General features: G+C 38.4%; 1 protein-coding gene across 1 annotated transcript; it reads left to right on the forward strand.

Annotated features, from left to right (window-relative positions):
* Nucleotides 1-6,507: 6,507 nt before the first annotated feature.
* On the forward strand, nt 6,508-11,187 carry LOC149299979 (arpin-like). Its single transcript, XM_089485484.1, has 6 exons — nt 6,508-6,599; nt 7,680-7,755; nt 8,841-8,973; nt 9,574-9,780; nt 10,163-10,329; nt 11,179-11,187. Exons 1-6 carry the CDS (start codon nt 6,508-6,510, stop codon nt 11,185-11,187), a joined length of 684 nt encoding a protein of 227 aa, XP_089341610.1.
* The last annotated feature ends 2,282 nt before the right edge of the window (nt 11,188-13,469 follow it).

The following is a 13,469-nucleotide window of genomic DNA, read 5'->3' on the forward strand; positions in this document are numbered from 1 at the left end:
CAGGCTCATTTGTTAAAGACAAGTTTTTTCATTTGTCGTGCCAAGAAATTGGCACAATATAAAGACATATTGTTGAAGAGTGAAAACATAAGAATTACAAACATAGCAACACAGAATGCAGGCTTAAAGGAATGTCTTCAATATTTTTGGCAGTTACATCAAATTAACATTAAGACTATTTTTATGAGTGGAGCTGGGCATAAAACTAAAAATAATGCTCCTACTGAAGTTACCTTGCAAAGCTCCTTTTGCATGCTGTTTCCCTGGTTGATAATCCTAAAAGTGAGCAGATACTGCCAGTTTCTACCCACTGACAACGGGTTGCATACAAAGTTTCCTGAAGCATCTGACGATGGAAACAGTTGTGGAAATAAGTTTTCGGTTGGAGTTTCCCTAGGAGGAAAGTACGACTTCCAGCCCAGTCTTGCAAATCAATATGAGCCAGGTATTGGCTATCCTAGCCTATAAGGTCTGTGCACACCTGATCATAAAGCATCCAGATCATTTATGTTGAACATAAAATACAAAAATCCCACATCCTATTAACTGCCATATGTATACCATCAGAAGATCCCTACCTTGTGGAATTTTAATGTGTATTTAAACTTCATCCATAATTTAGAAATGTGTAAAGTAACAAGTGTCTTAATTAGAGAGAGATGCCTATGGACAAGTGACAATGAAGCTGTCTCTGGGAAAATTAACCATGTCAGATTAGCTTCAGTGGCTTCCTTATGTTTATAGGCATCCGACCCCTACTGTGTTAGAGGACACCTGCTGCTTTCTTGGTTGTCTTCAGCCCCCACAATGCAATAGGGGAAAAGGCTTGGATCGGATGTCTCATGCAGGGCAGGGATGCCTCTCTGTGTGCCTCATGGGATACTCCTACTGGGTAACTTATTCAGGAGGGAGACATCTGTCCATCACATACGTGGTGAAATTAAACTAATTAATTTAAACAATACAATCAAATTTAGCGGTGGACAAAGGTGTGTTCTGTCACTTTAAGAAATTCTGCTTCGATATACCTGTGACACACTACACATTTGTTCTGGGTCCTAAGAAGGCCAGCATATCAGAATAAGCAACCCCTTACATCTAATCCATCTAGCCACCAATATCATTTACCTACTACAGACCTCATCATATCAATAAACAGTAAATGTGAAGGTAACATTTCATAAACATGTTTGCCCCTTACTGGAATATTGACGTAACTCTTAGTTTAATAGGTAACTCTTAAACGTTATTAACCATCGCTGATCTAAATGATCTGATCCAATTAGCTTTTCCATTGATTAATATCATCACAGCACGTTCAGGATCTTTTATTTCCAGCACATCACTCAAAGCCCAAAACTTGATGATGGGCTTCAAAACATTGTGTAGAGCAGCTGATTTCCTCATTGGTTCTGCTGGTAAAATGTCACATTACAATGCATACAAGGAGTTTCTGACTGCAAAGGAATTTGGATTCTAGATCGCTAAACCGACCTATTGTTGGCACAGTCTACAGAGTCTAGCCACCCAATATCTTGCTTAGATAAGACCTACAAAGTGTTGACACTGATAGACTATGGGGTAACTGAGGCAAATTACAAACAGTGCATGTAAATCAAGCCAAGGCAAACTTGGGTCAAAAGGATAATTCAGTTATCTGGAACCAAATAATCAGACAAAAGGAACACATGAAATAGCATGAATACCATTAGTATGCGCTTTCAAGATGCTGTTTTACCTACTATGAAGAATTTAACATTGTTGCAACCAAAGCAGTATTAGAAATGTCATTCATAATTTTCCTGGGAACATTTGTCATGTGACGTATAAATGCACAGCCATCAGGAATGCCCTTGTGAATAAATGGCAGCTAGTTTCTGTGTCATGATAGCTAGTAGTGGTGGATATACATGTGTGTGTATATTAAAAGAACACTCAAGCCTTGATATGTACATGAAGGTATTAAAAAAGCAAAGCGTTACCTTTTATATTATTTGTATGTAGATGCATAGAGGGATCCGTCAGAATCCTCTCTATACATTTGACATGTCTCTGTCCTCCAGCTCCATTCCTTTGTAGAAGTGTTCGACCAAATGCTTAGAACTGTGCTTGCGTGATCTGCTTACCTGATTCACAAAGCCTCTAGGTCTTATAAGAGCTGGCTCACTCTGTGAGTACTTTAATATGCATTCTAAAAAAAAAAACACTTACCTGAGGTGGAAGCTTTAGTTGCCCTCTTCCTTCATGGCCAGACAATCCTTGCCACTGACTTACGATTGTTTTCCAATGGCAGGAATCTCATATGGAACTTTGAAATCTTATGTTTCCAAAGGCAAGCCAGTGCCAGTTGGTGGCAAGAAAGTGTTCCCATTTACATTAATGGGCTCACATTCTGAGCATGCACACGTGTACTTTTTGTCAAGAGAGTGCTAGAGCTGACTGGAGGTAGGAATATCACATTCAGGGACAAGGGAGGGCTTGGTTATAGTAAAGAAATGGCTGGTGAGGATTTTTTTTCATTTTTTTCATTTACTATAGTAAATATATTTCATGGTGATAAAGTAAAGACAAGTTACTTTTTGAACATAATTTACCTTTCTTTTTAAGAGGGTTCAGGAGATAGTTCAGGGGACAAAGACAAACTGGCTACTCAGTCACGGTACTTTCCCAGAAACAGGAACATCTGCTTATTATGTACACTGCAGTTTCAACATTTGCCAGGCCTTGCATATATAGAGAGAGGACCACTGTGTAGCATCTGAAAGTGAGGAGTAGTTGTAGTCATAAAAAATAGTGGGTTTTCACAGTAGAGGTTGCAAAACTCAGAAGATGCAGCTAAAGGTGACATACTGTAGGTTCTTAGCACAGACAACAGTCTCAATGTCTCCAAAATAAACACCAATGCCTCTCTGTAAGATGACAGAAACATTGCAGCACCCTAACCCAGGGGTTGACAAATTTGGTTTGGATCTAGAAACCAAAAAAGCCAGTGTATTATGTATTTATTTGTCTGGTGCCCAAGGTTTGGCGAGCCTTGCCATACACTAACATTATACACCATACACTAATACACACACTCTAACCTCTATATGCCAACAAACACACTCATGCTAATGCCATACAAAGCATTTGTTGGTAGCATAAACAAAACACCATACACGCTAGCACCACTCTCTTATACACATCCACACACCAGCTATACACAATACACTATACACATATAAATTTACACACTCTAACACTATCGACACATACACACTGAATCTGGCACTATACATATACACACATACACGCTGATACCACAGTATATACACACACACTAACAGACTGAATCCAGCACTATACATATACACACTGACTCTGACACTACAGTACATATACACACACACAGACTCCAGCACTATACATATACACAGAAACACACTGACACTATAGTATACACACACTAACATACACTACTCCCCGTCTCTCCTCGTGGAGACCAGCCATGCCGCTACCTACCTTCTGAAACGTTATCATTAATCCAGCACCCTATGCTTTCTTGTGAGGGAGCGGTGAGGTGAGTGCTGGGAGGCACCAAGCAGGGTCATGTAACGTACATTACGTGACCCTGCTGGGAGCCTCACAGCACCCGCTACTTTACGTCCCTGCAGAAAAGCATAGGGTGCCGGATTCATGATGGCAACCTTGCAAAACCCTGGGAGCAAGGAAGTGGTTTCTAGTCGCCATGGTGGCCTTGTGCCCTGGGGTTTGCTGAGCCCTGCTCTAACCCAATCAGACACACTAAAATTATTTTGATTACTTTTTTTAATGAAATACTTTTTTATTACGGTATATAATACTAATATGGCACCAACAGATTCTGTTGTGCTGTACAATGATGTTATACGTCAAAAACACACTTCACCAAGGCAACAGGTTGGAAGGACCATGACTCTTAAAGTATTTAAAAATGTCCAATGTTCTGCTCTCATGCATGAAGTATTTATCTAGAAAAAAATTGTCAAAGAAAGGCAACCATGTAAAATCGACCTTCTGAAGCCAACAATGTGATGGATTTACAATAAAACCCATAAATTAGGCAGCAGTGTATATTTTAAAAATCTGGCATTAAAGTTCTGCACAATTTCCAGTACTTTTCTGTTAAAATATATGAATACCTATCACACTAAAATTCATGCAAATGGCAGGCAAGTTTGTTTCTACAAAAGGAGAATGAAATTCCTTTTTCTGTTTTCTTTGCACATTGCATATTAATTTACCTGTATTATGTAACTCATTTTATGGAGTGTTGCTGACACAGTTAATTTGAATACAAATAGACGTCCATACAATAGAAGCAACAAAAAAAAATCCTTTTGCTTACCAGTCCTATTGATAACTGCTTCACATGGTGCCATGTACATTGGTAAAAAAAAACCAGTATCTCAAAAACATGCAATTAAAACAGCCTGGATGATTTTTTTTGGGGGAAAAAAAATGACATTAACAGAGCTCAGGTCTAGATTGAACCACAATTGCTGCTTAGGTTCCACGCACACTACTACCCCTTTATGAGTTGTTGCACTGATTAGGTTTATTGGACCAGAATCAATGAAGTTGCATTGATGGATTAATACACAAACTCAAGATAGATCTGACCATGTTCTGTTTCACAGCCGTGAAGCAATTATGAAAACCCACTAAACACCACACAGGAATTGATTGATTCTACTGGTGTCTACGATGGCCAACTTTTGTGGCAAAAAAGCACTAGCCATGCATTAAACTTTTACTGTAGTAAAGTACCAGCTAGGCTGCGACTCCTATTGAAAGCCAGTTCACCCAAATGTAAGTATTAATTATGCGCAATGGCCTGGTCCACATTTTTCTCTAAAAACAAAGATGGACATCCTATGTGGAAACATGAAAATATTTTGCCATTCTAACAAGAGGCATTGCTAGGGGCAGGACAGGTCTTAGAACCCGGCGTGCCATCTAACTGGGGTGCCTGAATCAGGGGGTTCCAGGTACTGTTGTATTCTTCATAGTGAGACAGGCTCTATGTGGTGGCAATACTAGGGGCAGACCACCATATTGGGACTTCAGTGCCCCTGTTTCTTTCCCTGGCGTCCATCTTTTCGAGTAACTCAAAGTCCTGAAAGTCACAATAATCATTAGATGAAACAAGGGAGAAAAATGCTCATAAATTTAATTGTATACAGACACATTCATTTTGTAAAAAAAAAATCCAATCACCTTAATGAAGAAAATAACAGGGGAGTATTCTTGCCCACTATATTATTTGGTCTAGAATCAGCACCGGCTAGGCAACAGCTAAGGGGGGGGTGAAATTGCTGCTGATGAATGCGATAGAAACACTTTAACAAGGTAGATAACAGAGGTTTATTAAAAAGGACTAGAAATGTTAGAAGAAGAGTTCATAATCTAAAACTATAGAGTCAGAGGCTTAGATGTAATATAAGGAAGTACTTTACTGGGAAAGTGGTGGATACACAAAACAGTCTCCCTGCAGAAGTGGTATAGGCTAATACACTGAGTGAATTTAAACATATATGGGAAAGACACAAATCTATCCGAAATCTATGGCAAGATCAAGGACTGATTAAAGTCTGAGTCTTTATTGCAGGAAAAATGGGCCGATTATACGGGCTGAATAGTTACGGTATCTGCCATCTAATTCTTTGTTTCTGAGTATATGCTCAAGCCCTGGATCATGTATGAGCCCTGGTGCGAGCACTAAATATGCTTGGGCCAGATAGAGATTGTTATTTATACATCATAAAACACCAATCTATTAAAGGGATAGTTTAATGTAATTACTTGGTACTTAATGGGTTAAATTGCACACAATGGCTGGTGCATCCCTTTAACCATTTGCAAAGAAACAGAACTTTAAAACTGATGGGACAGCAACATGTCATTAGAGGAGCTCACCCTGTGTTAGCGTGTCCCTGTGTTAGCGTGTCCCTGTGTTAGCGTGTCCCTGTGTTAGCGTGTCCCTGTGTTAGTGTGTCCACAACAGATTTCTGTAAATCATATGAACAAAGAAAACTAATGCAAATGTGCTGCATTATTTGCAGCTTTTCTCACAAAAGGCCCCATTATGCATATGCACATAGACAGACATGTATCTCCAGCTGCCTATCTAATGGTAGCAACTGTATGTTTTCCTTTCCTATTGGTGTCTAAGAGCGAATAATATATTGTACCAACGCTGAGGCAGTATGTATGGGCTGCTGCATTGATGTCAGACTATTCCATATTTCTCCTAATATTGGGGACAGATGCATCCAAACGGTAAGGCGGGGGAGCGCGTCTGACGAAAGTGCACGTATACACGAGAGAATATTGTCCCACTCAAGATGCTATACTACCTGACCGCGCTCAGCGGCCAGCCTATAGCTGGTGCGCAATCTGATCACGTGGGTATCTCTCGGCACACAGTCTCTTTCCTGGTGCTCGAGTTTTCCGGCCTGAGTGGAGTGCGGGACTGGAAGTGTCGCGATGAGTCGCATCTATCATGACAGTGCGCTTCAGAATAAACCTGTACATGACGAACGAGTGGCTGGTCCGTGGGATCCGGCTGCCTTCCAGCGGTACGGCTGCATGAGCCCCTTCCATTCACATACATTAGCGTGTATAGATAGCTATTCAGTGAACAATAATCATACCACCAAGTATCCCTTTAACTCTCCATATTCCCCAATGTCCACATGTTTAGAAAGTGTGTAAATATAATACCTATTTCTTCTAAATACCTTTATTTACCTAAATAATGCTCAATCCCCAACTGGCAACAATAGCTTCTAAGCACAATCCCCAACACTGCTCGGTCGCTCTTCGGCAGGTTATGCTGCGGCAACTCGCCAAATGTAATATTTGCCTACCCATTACCGGTTGTCTTCTGGCTTCATGGAGTCACCGGGGAACTATCGGGTCTTTCACTCCAGTTTTATGAGGCAGATTATTGCATTCATGCAGGTCAGAGGTAGTTTTTCTTAAATGTGATATCACAGATGAAATCCCTGCTTGAACACTGGTGACGGTTTAGAATATCCTTACCTCCTGGCAAGTAATGATTGTCATAAAGACCACTATTGCATCCCAGGGATGTATATAGCCTTGGGGTTGCCCTAGGCCTAACCTGTGGTCTTTTGCTGAGACCAGAATACGCCATATTAAAAACCATTTGGTACTCGCCATGGTGCGTGTGCACAAAAGTTTGGGGTCACTTAGCTGTTTCCATGGAAAACAAGGAAATTTCTAGCTGGAACATAATTGCAGAAGGGTTTTCTAATGATCAATTAGACTTTTAACGTACACTTGGATTAGTTAACACAGGAGTGATGAGAGTGATAAAGAGCCTCTGTACGCCTTAATCATTCCTTGGTCTTGTCTTATGGTAGCTGTACTTCAAGGCTGTTGGCTACTCCTGAAGCAGAGAGAGGGCTTTTACTTGTAATTATTTAGAGCTTAGGGCTTATGGACCTGACCGGCCATTACAATCTAGCCATATGTTCTTCACTGCAGGAAAGCATTGGGAACATACTCCAATATATCAAACTAAGATTAAATTAGCCTTGTTGTGGTTATATGACATTTTCTGACTCGATCGCTTGCATATGCTTTGTTAAATATTTTAGAAATATAAATTTTCCCGTATTATCTTTCTCTAGTGGACATGGTGTCCTCTTGGAAGGAACGCTGGTGGATTTTTCTCGTCACAGTGTCACAGACATCAAAGGAAAGAAGGTGAGACCAAACATGATGGTACTTTTCTTCTTGAGGTTTCCTGGTTTCGTCAGTCTGCAGATGCTTAAGATTAGCTTTTTCAGTTCTGTATTTCAATCCCTTGAAAGAGTATTTGTCGGATACGCAAAAAAAAAAAGAGGTATTTCTAGCCTTTAAATAGAGTTGTGTAATTAAACCATTGTTTACATGAAACACTGGATTGCTTTAATTATAGGGAGGCCACATCTACTATAGAGAGAATAGTGAAAACTAACATTTTAGGAGGCGAATGTTAGTTCGGTCCAAAAATAAGCTTAAAAGCTCATTATAGTATGGTTTCAGTAGAAACATTTTATTCAGTAACTAAACTATTGAAGTAGGAAGACTTTACACATGCGCACTGGGGCCTAAACAGACCCAGGCAGGGTTCGCCAGAGCTGGAGATGTATTCGGCCAGATGTATGAGGCTACCATTGGTATCAGTCATGAGATGTTTTAGGAGACTTTCCCTGCACAAACACCACACTGAGCCCATTCTTTATGGAAATGCTGATGAAATCTGTACTTCTATAAACCTTCATTAGTCAACTGGGTGTCCACACAGAAACATGCAGCTGACATTATAAAACATTATATTATGACCGAACTGTTTAAAAAAAAAAAAAAAAAAAAAAAGAGAACAGCGTACTGTAGTCATTTTAATCTACTACGATTTATTTTTACCTCCTGGCTATATATTATCAGTCGTTGAAACCCAGCCACACGTTATTTTGTTTCAGGGCAGTCTTTATCTGCATAGAATTGTGCCGTCTCACTTTTTTATCTTGCAGGATTTTCGCAAACCTATCTTATCAGCCTCACTGGACTGTGTTGCAAAATACCAACAGTTAATGTGCTTTCACTGTGTAGTATTCCATCTCCTTTAGAGGGGGTTACCTGCCAATACCATTGTTTTCTTTTTAGACCAAGAATGCTTATATTGCGATTATGCCGTACTGTAGCTGATCGCCTACATGACCCTGAGTAGCCCAATAATACTTGAGATATTTAAGAAGAGACCATTGTGTAGCAGGTGACATTATTTTTGAATTTCTACCCTAACACAGGAACGATGGTATGTCTTGTACCTGAAACCTAACAAAATACACCGCAGGACGTTTGATACGAAGGGAAATGAGATTGAGCCCAACTTCAGTGACACTAAAAAGGTTAACACAGGCTTCCTCATGTCTTCTTACAGTAAGTATTTTATTGTACATAGTGCTTTAAGCTCCCAGAATTCTACTGCTTTGGTGTCTCTAGACAGGTCTTGCCCTAGGCTTACCATTGCATGTCTCTTGCATCCCCTTCACATGCATTTGCTCTCTTAGCTTGAGAACCTGGTAGCGAGACTCCCATACCACCTCTCCTTCTGTCTCATTCCCCCTCAACTTCCTAATAAATTGTAATGTAAGCTCACAGAATGTGTTTGTTCATCATTGTAACTTAGATGAAGACCATATTTTAAGGCAAATTTATATATAAATGCTGGTAATTCCAAAGGATTCACTTACTTTTCCTTGCCACTGTATTTATCCTTGAGAAGCAAATAATGTTAACAGTGTACTTTGTATTACCAGTTAAAGTTTTATATAATAGCTATTATTTTAAATTGGTGTATTTTTTTTTCTCCACCTACGTAAGAGGCTTATAATATACTGTTTTCCGTGTGAACAAATCTTTGGTTTTTATTGCTCACTTGTTGTTGTTGTTATTGTATAGGCCATGTAAATCTGAATACCTTATTTTTTTGGATTCACATATTTATAGTTCACAGTGTTTGTGTTCTCTGTCCGTCAGAGGTAGAACCCAAAGGTGAGACAGACAGACTGTCAACAGAGGACCTGAAGCGTCTGGTGAACAAGGTGGATTTGTTAAAGATCACTGAGAGATACACCCCTACTGATACCGTGGCCTTTTGGCTCCCAGAAGCCGATGTGGAAAAGACTGAGGTTGAGATGGGTGAACAGCTTCGGGTGAAGACTTCAGGCGATGGACCGTTTTTATGTGTGTATAGTTCATAGACTACATAGTAACATAGTAAGCCATTATTGACCTGAAAAACAGGCTTATCTGTACCACTCTGGTACAGTGAAATCAATCCAAATCACAAGCATTTTAATCCTTGTTTAACTTATTAATAATGTTGCCAGATATATTGGATTGATTGACACTAATATACCGTGAGCACTTTTGATGAATGACTCTAATTGTGAGCTATTCATAGTATGGAGTTAATATACATGTATAGGGTTTTCTGTGCCCTCTTACTTTTGTTCATGTCAAAGTATTGAGACTTAGTTTTGCAGTTCGTGATACAGAGTGTAAAGTTTTTTTTTACTGAGCTCTGCAAACTGCAGGATAGTAATTGATTTCACACTCTCTTCAGTTTCTTTAGCCAAGGTTGATGGAGGAACTGTGACGAAGTGTAACTTTGCTGGAGATGTGCAGACAGGTGCTTCCTGGACAGACAATATCATGGCCAAGAAATCACAAAGCAGTGAACCAATATCTCAGCCCCGGGGTCAAGGAGATGGAGCAGAAGATGATGAATGGGTATGAAAACTAATAATAAAAATATGACTTCTTTGTTGTAGACGATCTGGGTACCATAGTAATATCTTATTCCATAACTGGAACTCCTGCCCAGAAACTAATAATAAACAATGCTGCAATTATATGTTAACGCCTTAATGAGATTAGGGTTTTTACAACCTAAAGACTGTTTTGTGTACCCACATAAGCTTTTAAGACCTCAGAGGCCTCTTCAATAGATAAATTTAGCTCTGTAAAAATAAGTGTTGGTATTTCTAAATGCAATATTAAAAAAAAAAAAAGGCAGTAATCAGAAAGAAAGAAAATGACTGTTTTTGCTAATAGCGGAGTAGGTGACATGCCGAATCCTATCTTGCTGCTTTGTTACTATTTAAAATAGAGCAATTTCAAATCACATGTCTGAAGTTATGAAAATCACAGCTGAAAAGTAATTCTATGTATAAAAGCTAACCTTTATCGGCTGAGTGAAAGGGATGTAGTAACATATTTTGGTTGTGGTTCTAGTAAGGAGTGATAGAGACTTATGCTTCATTGTGTAACACTGCCATTGATTGTCTTTTATGTGGCAGATATTTGCAGTAGCATCCTCTCTTACAGTACATTACAGACTTCTTTATATGATCCTATTTTATGATTTTCATCACCACTGGTATATCTGCCAGTTCTTCACATTTTTAAAGTATGTGTAACTTCAGGTCAAAGATTGGTTGACTAGGAGCTATCTGCTTATTCTGGCGACTGTTGTAAAGGTTAAACATATGTATGCATATCTACCCCATGCTACCTTTGTATTTAGAAGCTCAGATTTATATCTTCCTCTAATTTCTCTTTTTTTTTTGTTTCTTCTAGGATGACTAAGAAAATTGAACAAACATTTAAATGGTCAATCGTTTCATTCCAATGCTGGAATCACCAGTATCCATTTGACCTGGAACAACATGCAGATTAATTAAGCTCATCTGCAGTAGTTCCTTTACATATTATATTTGCTTGTGTATATCAGACAGAGTTGGCTCTAATATCACAGGGAGCTGCTGAATGAACATTATTCACCTGCGTTTTAATGCTGTACAACCCTTTGATATTGGCTCTAGGTTCAACAGAAGAAGAATAATTACAAAATCACAGAAACTCTGGGTGATACGAGCGCAAGTGAATAAAAGATAACCACCTAATTAGTGGTTTACAGTCTCCGCTAATATCTCATAGAACAGACTAAAAAGTGATGATGTTGACTGTGCACCTAGTGAACAACTGAACCAAATAAATGGATGGAAGGTATATACATAGATACTTCCATTTACAGATATGCCTTGTTGATGCAAATTTTCATACAATGTGCAGCATAGAAATAATTATAATGAATCATTTTTAGAAGAATAGTAACTAGTTTATCTTAAACACCTATAATTATGATTAACCATGTACATTTTAAAATGCAAAATATTTAGCTTGATATTTCATAAACACATATTCCATAAACACTTCAATAGGCATTGTTGTGTGTATATACATAAATATATGAGTAAAATATTTTGCATATTCGCATATGTTTTGTACGTGCACTTTTTTCTATTTTAAGGGGAATTTGTACCCTTTTTTAATACTAGCTTCAGATTAAAAAGACATTTTTTCAAAAGAGTTGTTCTGTTTCCTGTTTTTAAGACAGTTCTAGTTCTTGCATATTTGCCACTTGTATTCTCCCTGACTGCTTATTATTCTATTTGTGGTAAACAATAGAATGACTCAGTCTTAATTACCCAGCCAGACACACTATAAAAAAATTGACTTTAGCATTGTAATAATCGGCTTTGTGTTGTGTTTGAGAAGAGAACGTCACCTAAAATATCACATAACTGATGACAATGGCAGCCTCCAGGTCTGCAGGAATAAGATAAAACCCGATTTTTGTTGATTTTCAACATGTTGTATGTCCACTAAAACATGGGCTGCATGGGCTGTTTGGATAATATATATATTTTTAATGGCTGTTTATTGTACTTAACAAACAAAAATGTACAGAAACATGGCAATAATTATCAATATAGTATAGACTATTTAAAGGTCCCCTACACTACAGATGCTGCTGGCACTATGTAAATAAGCGATATGTACCCTTTGTTGTAGGAAGTGCATTCAGTAACCATAGTGAAGTCAAAGGTAAAACTATACTAAACCTAGACAAGATAACCAAAGAAAACAGAATATTTGCAGTTATGTACAACACTCAGGAAAGTGTCATGACTAGGCCATGCTTTGTGATTGCTATTTTTAATGACCATTTCAATGGTTATATTCGCAATTGTAATTTGTAAAGTGACCACCAGATGGTGTGATCAACTGAGAAATATGTCTACCTTACAAAGATAAACAATTTCCTTTATGTTCCATTTATGATACACAGCATAATTTTTTAAGTGGTTATACTAGAAAAGTAGTAGTACCTGAACCTCTAACTGGGGTCAAATTCATAAACTCTCATTGAAGTATGAACTTCCAGAAATCGTTTCACTATTTTCCTATTTATTTTGGCAGTCAGCTGTGTGCTACTGCAAGAAAATACCCCAATTTGTGTTCAGCAACATGCTCTGGGTAGTGATATCACCCATGCCTAGGTTTGTTGGTTTGGTTGGAAGGGTAAAAGGCCAAATTTTAGACATGCATATTGGCATGTAGTCTTCTTGCCCCATGTCCTATTCTCCACACTATATGTATGGGGTATTTTGAACACAGAAGTATAAATAGATTTTTTATTGCTCCCAACTTAACACAATTGCCCCCTAGCTAACTAATAAAATAAAACAAATTCCCACAAAAAAAGAGAAAATCCAGGCAATAGCATGGGGTTGCAAGGGTTAAATTAAATTAGTTTTAAAAAAAGAAGAGATTTGAAATGTAAAACAATAAATGAGCACCTCAAAGTGAAAGCACAGTTTATTACTGTGATCAGCAAGGGATGGGAAGGGTTAATTTTAATAAATGGTATTTTGTCTTTTTGGAATACTGTCTTTCACTGTACTCACAATCAGTGTGAGATGTACAGCGAGTGACACATAGACACAGTACATGACTTGGCTTGTGAGTGTCAGGGATTGCTGACCCCACAATCACAGATTGGGCCCAGGAGTTCTTCCTCAGTT

The sequence above is a fragment of the Sceloporus occidentalis genome, unplaced genomic scaffold, assembly GCF_023333645.1.
Source record: "Sceloporus occidentalis isolate IW3139 unplaced genomic scaffold, rSceOcc1.0.p SCAF_26, whole genome shotgun sequence".
In the NCBI taxonomy this organism is placed as follows: Eukaryota; Metazoa; Chordata; class Lepidosauria; order Squamata; family Phrynosomatidae; genus Sceloporus; species Sceloporus occidentalis.